We start from the raw sequence: 11,185 nt of genomic DNA, 5'->3' as shown, positions 1-11,185 counted from the left end.
AGCCCAAGGCCAGCCCACCACGCATCTGTGCACGCGCGGGCCGCCTGACAGTGGGCTCCACCCGTCAGCGACGCTTAACGCCGAAGCGGTATGAATCAACAGGGGGCGTTGGATTAGAACGCGATCTAACGGCTCTGGTGCATCGTCGTCGACGGCGAGAGAGAGTTCGCCGGCGGCGCAGGTAGGGGGTCGGAGGGCTTACGGTGGCTCCAACTAGGGTTGGCAGTATGCTCGACGAGGTTGTAGACGACGGCGAGGCTCCTGGTAGCAGTGGCGTCGCTTGGGGAGGCCTGGATCGACGGCGATTGCTGCAGAGCTTCCGCGGCAGTGATGCGTCGATTGGCCTTGCTCCGGCGACGATTGAGGTGGCTACTGGTGCTGGGCGAGGTGGTGGTGAGTGGTGATCATGGTGGTGTGCTTGGTGGTGTCCAGGGAGTGCTCTATTTATAGGAGGGAGGGGGTGCTGCGAGGCATGGAGCTGGTCGTCGCGAGCGCGGCGTCTCTGGCGAGCTAGAGGGCTAGGCGTGACGCAGCGACGATCGTGAGGGTACGGCGAATCCACGAGCGTCCGCGGCGAGTTAATGCGACGCGTACGGTGGTCGGGCGGGCGCGTGTACTGTCGCAGCCGTGGCGGGCGCGTTCGTCCTCTCCGGCGGCCGTGGTCGCCAAGGCATGACGTCGGCGTGTCCGGCGAGCTCCGCGTGGCGAGAAAAGTACTACGGCGCGCGGATGTGGTCGGGTACGGCGAGATTTGGCGGGCGCCGCGTGGGCATGTCCGTGCGCCAGTGACGTCGCCCATGCCGCTCGCGGCGTACCTGGGCGCGCGTTGTCCGGGTCCTGTCGTCGTCTCCTCGGTCAAAGGCGAGTACGGGAGATCTTCTGGGATCGAGGGCGAGCTACTGGACAAGGTGGCGAGGCCGATCGTGGAGGGAAAGAGAGGGGAAGGTGTCGAGGTGGAACGTGGCCGGCATGGCCATGTCCACGCCATGTCTGGCCTCTCCTGGTGTTTCCTTGGCATGGGCTCGGTGTAGGAGTGTCTAGGGGTCATGGCTAGGGCAAGTAGTGGTCAAGGTTTGGCCAGGTTTGATCACATTTCAAATTTTGGGAATCTTACATATGTTTCAATGTCTCATCTTCTCTTGATCATAACTCTTGATCCATACTGAATTTGATATCATGATCTTTACAAAAGTTGTTCACCTTGTTGTGTACTTGGATGACATGCAAAGAGTTGGATTTGTTTAGTTTAGAAATTTTGAAATAGAGAGGCTCAAAGTGGTGACCAGACTATAAAAGTCAGAAATGACCATTATCATATGTGATCATATTTTCAATTTTGAGTTTGGTTTAAATGGTATATCTTGGATTCTCAAAGTTGTAATTACTCTTTGATATCATTTTACAAATATTAGTGAAGATCAAATGGGTCTAGGGTCAAATTTACAAAAATGACATAGACCATATGTTAGGGTTTTTAGGGTTTTAATAATATTTGATTTCTTTCTCTTTTTGATTGATTTGATTTGTGATCATCACTTGATCACTCTAGGGTTTTAGAATTCATCATACTCACAATTATAACAATCATCATGGCATATCACTCAAAATGCACAAGTCCTATGCAGGGTACTATATGCAAAGTAAAAGTTTTTGTTGGTTCTGAAATTTGGATATTTGTAATTGTTCTTCTTCCTTTATTTGAAATTTGGGATGTTACATACTCGGTCTAAATTGCAACGGTCTATTATGCACTCTAGAGGTTACTTAAATATGAACTCCGAACATTGTGGAGCTTGTTTACTCCGGCTTGAGGTGTGCTCTTGTAGCCCTACACAATGAATGGTGTTTGTTATCCAACAAGAGAGTGTTTGAGAGTAGCATTTATTCATTCAGTTATGTGATCATTGTTGAGAGTGTCCACTAGTGAAAGTATGATCCCTAGGCCTTGTTTCTAAGCATTGAAACACCGTTTCCAACAAGTTCTGCTACATGTTCGCTTGCTGCCATTTTTATTTCAGATTGCAATTACTACTTACAATCATCCATATTACTTGTATTTCACTATCTCTTCGCCGAACTAGTGCACCTATACATCTGACAAGTGTATTAGGTGTGTTGGGGACACAAGAGACTTCTTGTATCTTAATTGCAGGATTGCTTGAGAGGAATATCTTTGACCTCTACCTCCCTGAGTTCGATAAACCTTGGGTGATTCACTTAAGGGAAACTTGCTGCTGTTCTACAAACCTCTCCTCTTGGAGGCCCAACACTGTCTACAGGAATAGAAGCGTGCGTAGACATCAAGCGCTGACAACTTGCATCTTCAACCTCTCCAATAACCTCTCATTCTTCTCCATGCCGAAGAGGTAGTATTCCACCCCATGACTATGGGTTTGTGGCAATAGATCTCTCTCTCTCTCTCTCTCTCTCTCTCTCTCACATTCTTCAATGATTCTAGAGTCACATGATATGTCCTCACGTGACCATCTATGTAACCCCTTTGTGGTGGATCTTTGATTTTTATGAGATTGGTATTTGAGATTTCAATTTTCATTTTGTATTTGATATATGAGTAGATGTATATTATGTACCCTGTTCTTGAGTACACGTTTTGATCCAACTAGTATGATAGGACATAAGAGGAGGAACATGTGCATTAGTTGGAGTAACATGTAACATGCATGGCAGTATGGAACTAGATAGTGACCATAAAGTTTGGGTCCTACTATGGATATTTTACCTTCCATTTGTTTCCTCACTAGGTATAAATGAATGTATGTGTTACAATCACCAAGTGACCAACAATGGTGATCACATATCTTTTGAGGTAGCATATTTGATATTCAACATAATGTCATGAAAGCAAATGCAATACTCTATTTTTCTTAAATCTAGTTTGTGGAGTTTTCTTTTACTAGAGAAATAGTGAGATGTGTAGTATCATCTCAACCATAGGAAATAATGCCCATATGGATACTTATCAAACACATATTGAAGTGACATTGATACTATGCCTTTCTTGAGGTTATTTGATTCCATCATGTTTATTAGGGAGTAGAGAAGTGAAACCATGAACCGCAGCCATTTTTAATCATAAGAAATGCCTTTTACTTGCATTTACACACCTTTAAAATTGCAGAACTTAATTAATCCAAAAATACAAAAAATTATCTCTCTTGCATTTAATTCTTTCACATAAACTACACCGCTACCATTGCCATACCACTTTACTTATGTAGCATTTATTTACCTTTCCTATTGCATTTACTTCATTTAGTTTTCTTCATATTACTTTACTTTGTTTCTTTATATATTTGTTTTCAATTCTAATATGAAACCTTGTGCTTGACAACCACTTGGTGGAGTTGGGGACCCAAGGCAACTCTACTTGTTTTGTAGGTTGCTGGAAGAGGAAAGAGAAGTACAATTCTTACTAGAGTTTTCCCGTGAGTTTGATATAAAAAGTCAAATCACCCTTGTGGGGAAGAAGCCATTGCTTCATTACTTCACGCTTGGAGTCCCAACGATTTGGTATCCTAGTGAATCTGGTGCCATCAACAAGTGCAGGTGAAAACCGAGCTCCAACTGCAGCCATGATGCGTGCTAGCGGCGTATTTCTGTCGTTACCTTGTTGAAGGCATCACTATTGTAGCATGCATATGCTCACTCATGTTGCTCTAGGGAAAACCCTAGATCTCTGCAATCGGACGATGGCAATGCTCTCAACATTGTTCTCCCTCATCCGGGTATTGTTTCTAGAGCAGTTGTCAGATGATGGACTTAGGAGGTGGAGTTGTGTTCTTCGGCTGCATCGACGTTGGCAAGTCTCCATGGCATGGTGCGGTGGGGTCTCTCTGACGCTTGCGGTGTGATGGGCTCACATAGGGTGGAGGCATTGTCTCGCGTCATCATGGTGTCGACAACAAGCCTAGCATTGGCTATAAGGATCTCTGTCCTGAAGAGGACCAACGGTGATGACTTTTGTAGCGTGTGCATGAATTGCTCGCTAAGAGTATGCTAGACCGGATGAGCTCTTTTGTTTCTCTTAGTGGGTGTCATCAGGGTATACGATGCTCCCGGGTCCTAGTTGATGGGGGTTTTCATGCTTTGAGGGTGTAGGCCATGTTGGCACGATCATCTTTTACTGTTGTGTTGGTAGGTGTTGCGTGGTGGCTTCTGATTTGTTGATGTATGATTCTTGTTAGATCTTTGATGAATAAATTAATAAACAAGAATGTATGCATCAATCAATATAGAGGCTGAGGCATAGCCTCCTTTAAGACCTAATATGTTCAATGTTTAGAAATTGGCTGCATACACAAGTTTATGTTTTTCTTGATCTTCTTTATTACTTTGTTATCCATACTTGCAATTTTTAATACAACCTTCATTCGGAAATAATGGAAACAACTTTTTCTAGATACAAATATATCTACACACTGAGATACATCTAGATAGATCTGTAGACAAAATTGAGTCACTTATTTCAAAAGAAGTGAGTGTTAATAATATAAAAACCGCGGGAATCTCTCCTATAGTTTTCTCTAAGAAGGAAAGTATAGTGGAAGTGTTGTCGGAGCGGGTTGACTAATAAGCACAATGATGATTACATAATGGTGAAACAACTAAGCTTGGGGCCGGTGGGAAAGGAAAAGGGAAGAGAACTGCATCATTTCCATGTGAAATTAAAGTGAGTCATATATTGCAGTTTTATCCAAACAACAGTATGCTCCCCTCGGTTGGATGGTATTGCCACTGAAATCTTGACTAAAAATGTTTCTTCGTTCTTATTCTCTATATCATTGCGGATTTTCATGTGCATTATGTTTAAACAAATAATATCATAAACTAATGCAATATTCATTGACACGATGTGTTCTGTTCGCATAAGATATTTTACGACACAGCTACAGGTAGCAAAAGGGTTTGTACCTTATAGTTTGTGGGAGGTGACTCATGGTTAGGGTTCTCGTCCTCTGGTTGGGCCGGAAGCTTCTGAGCGTTCTCCTCTAGCGACGATGATGGATACGAGACGACTACCATTCTCACAGATTGGGGTGTCACGAGATAGTGGATCTTTCCATGTCGATCTTTTCCTCGTCTTCGTCGTCCAACTTCCCGGCTTGGTTGCATTCTCCTCCTTGGCTCGTTCTCAGGCCACAACCGGTGCCTACCCCTTCTTCCCTCCCTCCACACACAACGCTCCTCTCATCCTAAGCATGGTGAGTCGTGCTCCGGTTATAGCCTTCTCGGTGCTAGGTCTGGCCAACAAGGAGAGTAGAAGGTACGGAATTTAGCCGATGAGGAGGAGCTGGCATGCTCTCACACTACGGCATACTCTCTCGATGAAGAGGTTCAACAGAGCGAGATCATGGAGATCGCCGCAGCCACACCGCCACTCGATCAGGGAGAGAAGTGAGGGAGAGAGACTTTGATTTTATTCCTCTTACGGTTACACAAATGTATATAATACAATGGTCATATCGTCAACGTTTGATCTCGTTTAACTGTTTGCTTAGAGTTGCACAATTGGCACAAACATCTTTTGTGTCCGATGTGGCATTGCCCACCACATCGGCAACTATCATACATTATGGAATGTGTGAGACGTCGGGTGGCTCGTGGTCGGCGATTTCTAGCATGTCTCATCGCAAACATTAGGTTTGCAGGATGGGAAGAGATACGGGACGATTTTCTCATTTATACCCAACTTCTTCGTGTCTCCTCCCCATATCTACTTCTATTAAGCGGGACGCCGCTTGCCGCCCTAGCACACATGCCTTTTTTTACCAGCTCCCAATGGCGCCCGCTAAATCTTGTCCATGGTAGAATTTTATTTTTTCTAAACTTTTTTTTGATGTATTTTTTTTCTAAACTTGATTTCACACTTCAAATTTGAATTTAGAGAAACTTCGATTAAGCATAGTCTGACATTCGAGAATTTTTACAGACTAGGGAAGTGGGCAGCCGCGCGAAGGGGATCCTCCGTTGGCTATGGCGGCAGCGCAAGTACATAGATCAGCGGCAGGGATAGGTTTTGGCCGAGCTGATTTGTGGGTGGCTAGGACGATGGCGGTGGGCGGTTGCGGTTAGGGTGCTACAGTTTTCCGGTGGACGGGAGGAGTAGTAGAAATAAAAAAAGGAAGAAGAGGAGCGGCAGGCGGTGGGTGGCTGCTAGGTCGGCTAGGGAGGACAAGGTAGGGCCGCGGACACGGTCTGCCGGCACTCATTTCCATCCCATATTTGGGGACAAATTGGGTCGTGGACCCTCCCTCAGTTCAACAGTTTGGGGCCGCGGTTGGGTGATAGATCGGTCGTGTTTGGCAAGCCGTGTTATGATTTGCCCTACTCGATTTCATTTCTAGGGTCCGCTCCCAGAGAGACGCCTTAGGAATTTTAGAGAGGTGCATAACATGTCTTTTTGTTCTTTTCATTTTAGATTTTAAAACATTCTGTTTCCGATAGCAAAGGCCAAGATATGACATATTGACACGGCAATACAGCAAACGACTTCCTCTCGATGTCCAAGGGACTACGTAAAATTTTTTTTTTTTTTTTTTGCGAATTACTACGTAAAATATATGCAGTTCATTCGTAACGAGGTTTCTCAAGTCCTGTCACTTTCTTACTTTTGTCTTCCCTGTTCATTTTCTTTACGTTTCAGCGGCAAGACCGTGTGGTTCCCGCGTTGCGTAGACCTTGCACCAAGCTAGACAAGTCTTGCTGATAACGATCAGAGGTAGCGTAGTACATAACACAACGCGTTTTGCTATATAACAATCTAATCTAATGTATCACTATTACTTTAACGATGGTCTTTCAAGACTGCGACGTTGACTTGCAGCCAAGGTTCACCCACATGTGCTACAAAACCATTTGATGTTTAATACTAGCACTTACAATAACATGCAAACAGAGCTTGGCGGTGGTTTGGTTCCTTGTGGTGGAATCAGCCTACCCAGATTTAAGTCCTAGATTTAGCATGGGTGTTTGCATTTACCTGGATTTATTTCAGGATTTAACCGACGCCATGCTTTCAGTGGTACGTGACGTGTCCGTTAACAGCAAGACACCAGTGGTGACTTCGTCAACCTCAAGATATACCGGCTCAATCCCTCGGAGATGCTCATAGGGGTAGGGTGTGCGTGCGTTCATAGGGGTGTTTGTACGTGCGTGTTTGTGAGCGTCTGCGTTGTACTGTGTTTAAAAAAAAAACATGGGCTAGCTATCGATTAAACATGGAAAAACTTCAAGGATGGAGCACCTACGTCAACCACTGCCAATCAGCGAGGCCGCCTATGTTTTTGAAACTGCATGTGTGCATGAACTAGGTTCTGCTTTCCAAATGACATAATGACACAGTTTACGATTGCTAAACTGTGGTGCGCAATTGCACTTTGGTCCACACGTCCATTCGTCCAATGGCAGCCCAAGAGGGAAGAAATCCGGCGGAACCAAACAGACGACCTACACAGCAGTCCTGTGTTTATAAACTTACCGTCAACACCATCGTCCTTTTGCTTCCAGATATAAAACATCTGCGATTCTCAATCAACTTAGAAAAGTTAAACATTTGTATATATACCTTATCGCCTTCGTAGGTATCTGATCGAAGACCTTATATATCGAGGCCATGAGCACGCAACTTCCAACTTATAGCTAGCCTCCGTCTACACACGCGCGTGCTCATGTCAACAGCGCCGCGACAGAGCCAGCAGCAGCGCCACCGGAGGCTCCGGCTGCGGCGCGTGTTCGACCTATTCGACTGCGATGGCGACGGCATCATCACTCAGGCCGAGCTGTCAGGCGCGCTAGGCCGCCTCGGTGTCGCCCTCGGCGCGCAGGCGGGCGCGCTGGACTCGGTCGTCGCCTCGTACATTGCGCCGGGCATGCCGGGCCTACGGTTCGCGGACTTCGAGGCGCTCCACGACGAGCTAGACGGCGGCGAAGGCGAAGGGCCGGAGGAGGAGGACGAGGAGAGCGAGATGAGGGAGGCGTTCGCGGTGTTCGACGAGAACGGCGACGGGTACATCTCCGCGGCGGAGCTGCAGGCCGTGCTGGGGCGGATGGGGATGCCGGAGGCAGGGAGCATGGCGCGGGTGCAGGACATGATCGCCGCACATGACCGGGACAGCGATGGCCGAGTCGACTTCCAGGAGTTCAAGGCTATGATGGCTGACGGTAATGGCGTGTAGGCTTAGCTAATCGAGAACTGGATTTCTCGTTCAAAGCCATGCGTGTGTTCTTTTTTTTTTTTTTTTTTTGAGAAGCCATGCGTGTGTTCTTGTGTATATAGTCTTGTAGCCTTTTGTAATCAAACGTCTCCCGGTGGGCAATTAGGATTTCTTCTTTATTTAGGGTTGTGTGTCTAACTGTATAATTCAAGTTGTTTTACATTTTCTTGTCTGACAATCGTTTTCTTAAGGACAGTGCTGGTCGTCGGGCCCGACAGAAAGCAAGTCCCTACCGTCACATCATGATCCAACGTCAGGAGTAGCTCAAACATAGTTTTGCACCCCCATGGGTTTTTATTGGAAATCAACTCCCAATCCGAGTTTCTCCACTTAAAACGAAGGGGCATATAGAGAAGCTCATTCAACAAATGTTACAGAATTCTGAAATAAGGTTGGGTTCCAGCCCCTTCTCATCACCGGCAATACTGGTGAAAAAAAAAAGATAAATCATAACGATTATGCATGGACTACAGAGGCCTAAATGAGTTGACAATAAAGAATAAGTTCCCAATTCCAGAAATTGAGGATCTCCTGGATGAGCTTAATGGGAAAACCATCTTCTCTAAACTTGACCTACGCTCTGGCTACCATCAAATCCGGATGAAAACTAATGACATACACAAAACGGCTTTCTCCACTCACCTTGGCCACTACGAGTAATTGGTGATGCAGTTTGAATTGAGTAACGCTCCTGCCACATTTCAAGAGCTCATGAACTCCATTTTTGCCAAATATATCAGAAGCTTTGTGCTTGCCTCCTTCTTGACATCCTCATCTACAATAGATTTCCTCAGGAGCTCAGAAGACACCTCTGGCTTGTGCTCCAAACATTGAGAATCCATGACTTGAAAACCAAACTCAACAAGTGCTCTTTTGGTCAGCCAAAGGTAGAATATTTAGGCCATGTTATTTCGGCTGAGGGGGTTGCCACTGATCCAGTGAAAATTAAGGATAGAGTCAACTTGAAGAAGCTTCGAGGATTCCTTGTTTTAACTGGTTATTACTGCCGCTTCATCAAGGGCTATGTTACCATGTGTGAGCCTTTGCACAAAGCTCTCAAAAAGGGTGCTTTTGCTTGGGGACCAGAACAACAAGCAACATTTTCTCAATTGAAACTGGCCATGACAACACCACCTCTCCTTACATTACCTAATATCCAGAAGCCTTTCACTCTAGAGACAGCTTGTGCTACTGAGATTGGAGCAGTGATCATGCAAGAAGGGAAACCACTTGCTTTCTTTAGCAAAGGATTAGGTCAATGAACGGTGCACTCTCTATATATGAGAAAGAAGCAATGGCAATCTTGCAAGCCTTAAAAAAAAGGCGCCATTACTTCCTTGGGAACAAAGTGGTTATCAAAATAGATCAAAATATTTTAAAGTATCTGAGCAGTCAAAGGTTGATCGAGGGGATTCAACACAAATTTATGCTCAAGCTACTGCAGTTCGACTATTCAATAGAATATAAAAAGGGGTTGAAAATACAGCTGTTGTTGCCTTGTCTTGACAGTTCCAGTCCAGCGAAGATGGTTCCTGTTCTACTAGTACTATTTCTCAAGCCATCCCAACTTGGGAAGAAGATATCGCAACTTCATATGAGGGTGATGAACATTGCACCAAGTTACTCCAAGAACTAGCAATCAACAAAAGACATGAACCCTAGATTTTCCCTCCAAGCTGGTATTCTCATATACAAGAGCAAATTATACATTGGGAAGAACGCTGATTTAAGAGAGCGGATATTTCATGCCTCCCACTCTTCTGTGATAGGTGGCCACTCCGGCAGCAGGGTCACACATCACAGGCTGAAAAACCTCTTCTGTTGGCCACGCCTAAAGCAATTCATCACTCAACAAGTTGTGGAATGTCTCCAAGACAGAAAAGGTGCAGTACCCGGGACTCTTCAACCCTCTACCCATACCTAAGATCAAGTGGTCAGATATTAGCATCGATTTCGTCGAGGGATTGCCGAAATCAAAGTGAAAGGATGTCATATTGGTAGTCATCGACCGATTTGACCAAGTACGCTCATTTCCTACCTCTCTCACATCCATATACAGCCCACAAGGTTGCCTCCCTGTTCATAGACAACATTTTTTAAATCCATGGTCCACCATCAGTCATTGTTAGTGATAGAGACACAATCTTCACAAGAACAATTTGGAAGGAGATTTTCTCAGCATTACATGTCTATTTAAAATTCTCCACGGAACACCACCCGGAGATAGAGATGAGCAAACGGAGCACATCAACCAATGCCTCGAGCAATACCTACGCTGCATGGCTTTCAATGAACCAAGGAAATGGTGTGATTGGTTACCAGCCGTTGAACTATGGTACAATTACTCTTATCCTACGACCGATGCAACTTATCCTACGACTCTTAGCAACATCAGCTCATCTCGATGACATCGAGGAACTGTCTCATGGCCTCCCGAAAACTCTTCTGCCACAGTCCCATTTTACGTGACTAAAGGCCCATCATCCGAGACGAAATGAAAAATCCGTGGTATATCCTTTAGCAACGTGATATGCACCACAGAGACCGTTTCGTCGGCTGACTCATTAACCACGAAAATTACCCCTTAGCCGATGATTTTTGGCTGTGATAGATAACGACTTTTTTTTGTAGTTTTAGGCGTAGTGGTAGGCAATTTCACAATAAATTGTGCGGAATTTCACAACCATGGTGGTGACCGACTTAGTACTAATGGTAGGCAACATAGATAAAAGGATAAAGCAGTTAAAAACAATGATACACAACTTCATCATGAATGGTGTTAGCCAACTTAGTACTAGTTAGACAATAAAATGCAACTTAATCCTGGTTAAACAACCGACAAAATCAAAAAACTGCACAAAACGGATTAAATAGAAACAAAAAGCAACTAGATCTGATCCATGTACAACTATGCTGGACAACGGATGAAACATGACCCTATTGGATATACA

At 45.0% G+C, this 11,185-nt stretch overlaps 1 protein-coding gene across 1 annotated transcript; it reads left to right on the top strand.

The window, feature by feature from the left end:
- Nucleotides 1-7,546: 7,546 nt before the first annotated feature.
- LOC127294255 (probable calcium-binding protein CML21) lies at nt 7,547-8,406 on the top strand. Its single transcript, XM_051324037.2, has one exon. It carries the CDS (start codon nt 7,689-7,691, stop codon nt 8,193-8,195), a length of 507 nt encoding a protein of 168 aa, XP_051179997.1. The 5' UTR covers nt 7,547-7,688; the 3' UTR covers nt 8,196-8,406.
- The last annotated feature ends 2,779 nt before the right edge of the window (nt 8,407-11,185 follow it).

Source organism: Lolium perenne, chromosome 1, assembly GCF_019359855.2.
Source record: "Lolium perenne isolate Kyuss_39 chromosome 1, Kyuss_2.0, whole genome shotgun sequence".
In the NCBI taxonomy this organism is placed as follows: domain Eukaryota; kingdom Viridiplantae; phylum Streptophyta; class Magnoliopsida; order Poales; family Poaceae; genus Lolium; species Lolium perenne.
The sequence above is the reverse complement of the archived record's forward strand: the minus strand, read 5'-3'. Positions and strand labels throughout refer to the sequence as shown.